This window comes from Microtus ochrogaster, chromosome 8 (genome assembly GCF_000317375.1).
Source record: "Microtus ochrogaster isolate Prairie Vole_2 chromosome 8, MicOch1.0, whole genome shotgun sequence".
Lineage (NCBI taxonomy): Eukaryota > Metazoa > Chordata > Mammalia > Rodentia > Cricetidae > Microtus > Microtus ochrogaster.
The window spans coordinates 47,087,095-47,095,663 of record NC_022015.1 but is presented as its reverse complement, the minus strand read 5'-3'; the positions used below and the strand labels follow the sequence as shown (position 1 = coordinate 47,095,663).

General features: G+C 43.9%; 1 protein-coding gene across 1 annotated transcript in view; it reads right to left on the bottom strand.

Moving 5' to 3' along the window:
- Window positions 1–8,569, bottom strand: part of Prune2 (prune homolog 2) — a 255,447-nt gene that overhangs the window by 195,003 nt on the left and 51,875 nt on the right. Inside the window, exons 5-6 of the mRNA XM_026781692.1 lie at window positions 4,710–4,859; window positions 2,182–2,276 (exon numbers count right to left, since the gene is read on the bottom strand). Of these exons, the coding sequence (XP_026637493.1) occupies window positions 2,182–2,276; window positions 4,710–4,859 (245 nt within the window). The remainder of the gene's footprint in view (window positions 1–2,181; window positions 2,277–4,709; window positions 4,860–8,569) is intronic.

Sequence of the window (8,569 nt, the reverse complement as noted above, 5' to 3'; positions counted from 1 at the left end):
TCACACTTAATGGAATACATAGTACACACTTAAGCCCTCTGTAGGTCGGTGGTTATACAGACAGCATTGCATAGCAGCTCAGAGGCGGCCGTAAGGAGTAGAGTTCCTGGGGGCCAGGAAGAAGTATCAGCCCAGTGCGACCATGCCTGGAAGAACAAGTCTGATCTAGAAAGCCGTGGGGACAGCGAGGAGCCTCCTTGGAGACACAACCAGATGGAGAGGGGCACTGAGCAACTCTGCTACAACTGTAATGTTTGGGCCTTTCTGGTCTCTGTTTATAAGGTGAGGAGGGTGAGAATCAGAAAGGAATGCCAAACCCCAATTATCTCCATCTCCAAAATGAGGTTAGGAAAACAGCATTGTATCACAGGATGCCTTAGCGGGGGTGGTGGTGGTAGGGTAGATAAATTCCACCTTTAACCCTGTGTGGGGTTTAAACTGACATACTGGATTAGTAGGCATCTTGTCTTCCAGGTAAGCTATGGCATATTAGGCAGGAGTCCTTGCTCTGTTTCTGAGCTCTCTCTCTTTACCGCCATCATTCTGGTGTAACTACAGACATGGTGTTAATAACATCCCAGCTCACTTTCAGCCGGTGAGTTTCATATGTACCTGTTGATATACACAAATACCCTGTCCCCTCCCAGAAAATCACACAGGAATTCTGGTATTATACTTAACTGCCTGATTAATTACTGGACCACCATGGAAATTACTGTCAAGATTATACAATCATTCCATCTCTGAGTCTGCTTGATAAACGTTTATAGTTTCATGTATTTGACAAAGCCATTTATATCCTGCTATAAAACAAATTAAGGTACATCGACGCTACAGTAAGTCTATGATATTCACAGCCTTAAAATAACTCACTAACTACAGACAGTTCCCTGAGCAATTACAAGACGTTCTATGTTAATTTAGAAAGGAATTCCAAACAAGCCATTTAAAACCTAATAAGATGCCATTAAATGAAGGGGGACAGGGGAGGGGGAAGCTAAAGAAAACCCTAAGGCTTGAACCAGTAGAAATGATTCTCAGAGCTACTGACCCTTGCAGGATCCATGTTTTACTTGGGTTTCTAGACGCGAGGCAGATTTCTAATTGAACGTGATTATCTAGTTACTACGTCCCAAATTGCACACATCTCTTGTATTGGTTCACACCCACAACTAATTAGATGGAGCAGTTATCAATGTGAAGGCCCATGGAAACTGTTGCATTGATCTGCCAGCCACAAACTGAAAAGGAGTGCTGTCAGCTCGGAGGTGCTCCGTGCTGGTGCTGAGGACAGCCGGCCCCTGTGGCTCGTGTACATCTAGGAGCTGAACTGAATCATTGGGGGTGGATTTATAGGGATGTCACAGAACAAAGGTCCAGGTTTGTTCTTGGGTTTTCTGAAGTGTGGACCCCAATATGTGTGCTAGCCAGTCCCCAGAAATAGACACACTGAGACAGGCACCATCATCACAAGGAAGACACAAATAGCAACATACCATTCCAAAGACACATTCCTATCTAACAGATTTTATCTCCACACACTTCTGAACTCCACGCTTCCAATCAAAGATGGGTGGATAGCCTGACTGAGGAAATGCAATAGCATAAATAGATAAATAAATAAATAAATAAATAAATAAATAAATAAATAACAGACTTCCACAAAGGCAAAGACGCACCTCGATAAAATATAGCTCCCATCAGTTGGGTTAATTAAGATTAACACACAAGTCACTGGGAACCCCCAAAGTAGACAAGAGGTAATTTACCAAGGAAAGACAAAGACAAGGGTGGCATTCATTCAAAGTCATCCATTAACCGCCCGGGAGGGCTGAGGCCCCTTCTTAATACTGCAGTTGTCACAGCCGATTACCAAAATGGCATGTGACCAAACAACTCACAAAGGGCACACCACAACTTGTTTGCACAAAGAAAATACACAAGTGCACGTCATCATGTCTGTTACCATCACTACTAAACACCGACACACGTGAAGGGTTTTTACTGGTGTACATAGAGCTTCCACAGCAACGATAACCTACCAGGCAGTCAGACCCTCAGAGTAAACCCTACCCTGACTCACAGGGGAGAAGAGACTCACACAGCATGAGGCTGTACTCCGGGTGTGCAGACAGCAATTGTGCAAAATCTCTTTTGGCTGGAAAAGCCCCCTGTCCTTACCTCCAGGGTCATGGTCACAGTGCTGACAGCCACTTTTATTTCACCATCTGACAGCTCCTTTAGATCTTTCAGAATTGTTTGTTCAATACTTAAACCTGTGGACAGCAAGAGATTAAAAGAAAAAAAAACAATTTATACTTGGGATCTGTTAAAAAATACATGTTGGGGGTTATTTAAAGAGTTTATTCTACTAAGCTCAATGCTTTATAGTATTACTTCTATCTGTAATAAACACACTCTAAGTCAGAAACAATGTCTGTGGCAGTATCTACATCGAGTAAGATGCAGGCAGGAAATAGAATTTACCCCTCACCGTGCCAAAGTCGGCTCTTAATGGCAGGACACTTACATTGGGGTGGCGGGATAAAGGAAAAAATGGAAGATGAAGTAGCCAGGGACTAGCAAGGAGCAAAGGCAAGGGATCTAGGACTAGAGAAAAGAATCTGTCAGGGTCTGACGTCACAGCAAGAGTGCAGGAGGAAAGGCGTGCACAGCCTTAGTTAGTTTCCTTTTTTTCTGCCCTCACTATTCTTCCCATTGGCCAAACAGAAGTCAGAGAGGAGAGAGCCTGCAACAGGACACACTGGGGCACCAGCCTCCAGAGGCCGAGACCAGGCTGGGTGGGGAAGGGATGGGCAGTCTTACCATATAAAATAACCAAGTAATAGCCTCAAAAGTCTCAATTTAGGTGGTCCTCTATAATTTTATAATTGCCAGTATAATTTTATAAAACCTTATATATGTAGCTCATAAAACTATCATAATTGAACAAGGCGCCCTGTTGAACATCTCAAATCCCGGCACTTGGGAAGCACAGGCAGGCAGATTTCTAGGGGTTCGAGGCCAGTTTGTAGAGTGTTCCAGGCAAGCAAGTCAGGTTGCATAGGGCCAGCCTGTCTTACACAAATAAAAGCTGTTTTAATTGACCTGGCCACCCCTGTAGTAATCTCTGGAAGTAAGTGTTACTCAAGCCCTTCCCTGATGGCAGGAACAATCTGAACCGGCAAAGCTGTTGAGAACTATAGTCGGCTGACTGAAGGATTTCCGTTAACTCTATCGCAGGCAAACAAGAACGGGTATGTCTTAATGTTTAACTGGCCTTCTCTATGGAAAGATTCACTACAGAGCCCTGGAGAGCACAGGCATTCTTTCTGGATGCTTAGGAAGACAGTCCACTGCCCACCCTGCCAGTCACGCTGTCCATCACAGCCGCATGGGGACACATTCTCATTTGACTCAGAGTGAACTTGGGCTCGTTTTGATTTCTAGAGCACATCGTCACAAGAGCAGTTTGGGTGGCTCAGGGAATGAATGAAGCCATGCACCACTGTGCAGCTGTGCATAGACACGTAACGACACGCGTGCACAGGAACTCGTCGACGTGGCAGATGCTGGCAAGGCACCGCCCACTTCCCTAACCTCTTTTTAATCTCATTTTGGCCAGCATCATACTCCACTGGCCAGCTGAGATCTTTGCTGACCACTAGAGCCAACTTTGGAGGATTCACTCTCCACTGGGCTAGGGAGTCCTTACTATTTCAGTGGTCTGCCGATTTAACAACTGAACCTACTTAATAGCGCTCTGTCTGTTTCTGTGGTATTGAAGCATCGACCATGACTAACTCCACACTGTTAACCCAATATTGGCCAACTCACAAGATTCCAAAAAGTTAACCACCAGGCCTTAGGTTCAAGATGGCCTGTGCCCATCCACCTCTGCACTCCACAGGAGACCACCCTAAGGTTCGGATTTAACTTTTTCCCAGAGTTCCCTTGTGAGCTCTGGTCTCCTACAGGGCTTCCTTGCTCGCTAAAGCACTTGAGAGACTCCTCAGACAAACTGCTTTGCCTCAAGGGAACTCCAAAGTAGGGGAGAAAACTTGGTAATTTAGTATTTTCTCCTTAAAGGTGGGCCTTCTGGGTTTAGTTAGCTTCTACCCAGCTCACTTGCCATGGCTACGTGCCCTGGATGATGGGAGAGCAAAGAAGCCTGTCTGGGGTTCGGTGTTCTCATCTGGAAAGTGGGGTGTCATGAGGCTTCAGGAAGATCATCCTTGCAGAGTGAGACTATCAGAACCTTGTGGAGATTCAGCGCTCACTGAAACACAGCTGTTTATTATTAACAACATTTGATCCGGATAATCGGATAATCCGCTGTCCCACGAAAGCCGAGATTTAGAGCACTATTTCATGGGTTTAGCCGCCTTCTCTCCCTCCCTTCTAAATGAAATCAGAATTCTGAAAGCCAATTGTGCTTGGCATTGCTCCAGCAATGTTCTCAAAACAATTATTCAATAGGTACTATATGTATTAGCACTTGGATTAGCTAAACACCCGGGCAGAAACCTGGGCAAGGGGTTCCAACATAAGATGCCCACTCCCAGACCAACAGCACAAACCCAGCAGCCCCTCCACAGGCACAGAAAAAGAGGGAGGGAAGTGCAAGCATGCTCAGATTGACCTCCTGGTAATATTCCTGGGGCGAGCCACCCCTCCTGGAAGCCATGGGAGCTAGGACAACTACTCACCCTGAGCACTGAGCTGGGTCTCCTGCAGCACGCTGATAATGTCATCTCTGGGAGGCAAGTTGGGAAACTGTTCTTCCAAGATGGAGAGAATGTCCTCCTGCTTCTCCGGGAGCTCAGGGTCCATGCTCATCCACTTGAACAGGATGCTGCCTGAAAAGGATGGGTATAAATGCTCTTGAGCTCTCTCTCCATCAGCCAAGACAGGAGCAGTGAAATTCAAGTTCTCATGCTGCGAGTACTGACCTCAATGGCCAGACTGCTCCCTACTCCCCAGGGCACAGAGTTTGGGAAGAAAGAGCAATACATCGCCACACAAGCACGGAAAAGGAGACAGCCTTGGTTTTAAATGATTTCAAAACAGAAATTAATGACAAACTATTCAAAAATTTCGTCAATTCTATCCCCAAAGACCATTATTCCAACTTTCCATGCTACTGATTTTACATATTAATTTACTTCTTTTCATAACCAAATGATTGTACAACCCCACAGTGCACAGCTACACAGTCTGACGGCCTGGCTACCCTGAAGGCTGTTTCTAGCCTTTCAGGTACCATACACAGCTCTGAAGTAATTTACAGTTATCGAAGGATACAGTCTCACAGGCTGGCTCTAAACTTCAGGCTGAGGTTGCTAATTTGCCACTCTGGTTATAGTGGGAAATGTTAAAAATTTAGGCCAAAGAGCTAGAGGCAGGTAGTAAAAAACCTGTCTTCCTGTCTGTATTCATGCTCTAAGAACAATGGGGGTCTCCACAGAGGTTTAAATAGGAGAAGCATCCTCTTATTTACATTGCGTATTTTTGTAGTCTGCCTACCATGTGGAGAACAAAATAGGAAAGGAAAGCCAGGGAGCGTGGCTGGTTTTATTTCCTTTTGTGTGTTTGCAACATCTTACCATGAAGAAAATGGGACAGATTTAGGAGAAACAACCAAGTAAAAGAAGAGGGTGACCAAAGAGATTCTGGGTAGATTTTGGGTCTAAAATCTGAAGGACAAAAATGATTTCCCGTTTGTTTTTAAGGCAAACACAAATCCAAATTTTACAAAAGATGTTCACCAGCTCCTGGATCTGGTAGACCAGCTGAACAAGAACCAAGTTCTGTGCACAGAAACAATCCTGTATGTTTGTATGTGACTGTATCAGAGAGCTCCTGGCAGCATCTTAGGAACAAGGATGGTGTACGCGCAGAGCGGAGACCCAGCATTCCAGCTGCTTCCCCTTCCAAGCAATTGTTAATTCAGAAGTTGCAGCCCCTGGACAGAAAAGCCTGTGAACCCCAAAGTCTCATAAGGCCTTGCAGAAAGCCTCAGGGAGAAGGAGTTTTAGTCATCTGGGTTTTGACATGGGAGGCCTGAGGAGTTACCAATCTAACTAGCCGCTCGATGTTGTAAACAGAGTTTGTGGGAACATGGCCATCTCTGCTAATTTACGTATTGTTTATAGACTATATATATGAGGGCAGACTTAAGTGTTTCAACAGAGCCTGAAATATCTGCTTGCTGGCCCTCTTCGCGAAAGATTTGCCATCTGCTGCCAAGGAGAAAAATAAAACAAAAACAGAACATTTTCCGTGCGCTGCAAGCCCTGCTTAGAGTCGGCTTAAACAGACCGGTCTGGTCTCTGCCACTCTTCCAGCTCCTCTGAGGTGTGAAAGTTAAGTCCACACCAGAGAAAAAGAACCCACCATTCCCTCACCGACTTGATGCTGTCTATAACTAACGTTCAGCCATCACTCAAAAGCTACTAGATATAAGGGACCTAAAAACACGTGAGTGGAAACGAGTGGGAGGGGGGATCTCCTGAGGAGACAAATGGAACAGAGTCAGAGGGACTGAGGGGAAACTAGCTGGAGGATTAGAATCTACCACCAATACAGGGGAAAATTTACAGCCCTGGTTTTAATGACTGAGTTCAGTAACCCCAAAAGGTTTTCCACAGTGGTTCAGATGTGACGAGGAACTGAAAACCAAGTCAGAAAATATCTGTTCTAAAGCATGAAGGAAAAAAAAAGCGGCCAAAACTACAGAGAAAAGTTTAAGGACCTAAGAACACTGGGCTGGTTTCAATGTGTGTGACATCTCCTGCTAGGAAAGGGAAAGAGAAGTGTAACATCGAAGAAAAACTACAAACCAAAACCATGAGTAACATAAGGTAAAACAGCTGTAGGCAGTAAAACTGTAACAATTACATGGACGAAGATTAGAAGATTAAATCGGTGAGAGAGAAAACACACTCCAAACAAAAAAAACATGCAGCGAAACAGAACTGGGTTTCTCAGTTAAGAGTGGAAATAGGAAGAGGGAGGAACCGTGTCTTCAAAATGCAGACATGTCGCCCCCATCCTAGAGCCGGATAGTCGATGGAAACATGGCTGAATCCAGACCTTTCTAGGGAAAAGGTAGAAGTATGTCACAAGAAATCCTACTCTAAAATAAACAAGAAGGCAAAAGACCATGATTTCAGACAGAAGCAAAACCCAATGCCAGTAAGAACATTCTGATGCTCTAAGTCTGTGGTCAGCGTGAGTCAGCATTCCCCGGGGGACCAGCATCTCAGTCACTTTAAAGTATATGGAATTAAGCACACCGCAATAGCGATGAGTTGCAGAAGGGGTTAGGGAGAGAGGAGAGAGGAATGGGAAAGAGGGAGGAGGGAAAAAGGGGGAGGAAAGAAGAGAATGGGAAAAGGAGAGGAAGGGGAAGAAGAGAGAGATGGGAGGGGGGGAAAAAACCACCTTTCTTCTTATAAGATGTCTGCAAAAGCCTTAAAGACCCTACTAGTGATATGTCGACGGTAAGTAAATTTAGGAATTTCATGCATCTAAGGCCAATAACACAATACTGTATCTATATAAACAATCGCAAAAAATAATAAGCCAAGTTTTAAAAATGTAATGGCATCCAAACATGAAATACTTAAAAATATCTTTCATAAATACGGGATTGGTATGGTCAGATTAAGAATCCACTTTGTTTTGATTTGAAGATTTCTTTATTAATGTTTAATTTTGGTAAGATGCATAAGGTTGTAGTATAATAATAAAACTTATTACTGTGGTAGAATCTAAGCATATACTTCCACATTGTTAAGTATCCTGCATGCTTTGGACGTGTCGTTCATTTCTGAATGACTAAGAACAAGCATTATAAAGTGGTGAATAAGTCCCATAAGAAACAGTGAGGATAATTGTGTAATGGTATGTTTTTATGGAAGTATTTTAAGAGTTAAAGTATTTTTTTTTCAAATTTTACAAAAGTAAGGTAGCATTTTTTACATGTTTGCGTAACCCCCCTTGGTATTGGGCTTAACAGAAGCCAGCTGGATTTTCAGATCTGTTTTCATGCTCTTCATAGTGCAGAGTTATCTCAATGGAAGAATATAAGGGAAGTCTCCACACAGGTGGGCAGATAGGAAGAAACAAAGGGCACTTTAATATTTGCTATAGACAGCTGTGGACCTGTCATGTGGCTGAGAGTCTTGATTATAAAACACATAGAAGAGAAAGGCGATGTTTAAAATTAGTCTCAAAGATACTGCATTAAACAAAACCCCACAGCATGGCTCACTGAAAAAGCCTCCTGTCCCTGGCTGAGGAGTCAGTCTGGCTTGACAGAAGCAAGGACATGGCTGCCTACAAGGACAGGGAATCCTATTCAGGCCGATGTACCCCACAGCCTGAGTTATCGTTACTGGACAATAAGGGCTACAGACCGGCTTAATCCCAGGACTCTTTTGAAGACTTTCCACTCCACAACAGAGTCGTATTTATTTATGTTAGGTTTTAAAACTTTATTACTTAAAGACTTGCAAATAAATAAAAACATCAAACACCCAAATTAACCAGACCCAAAGTCTGT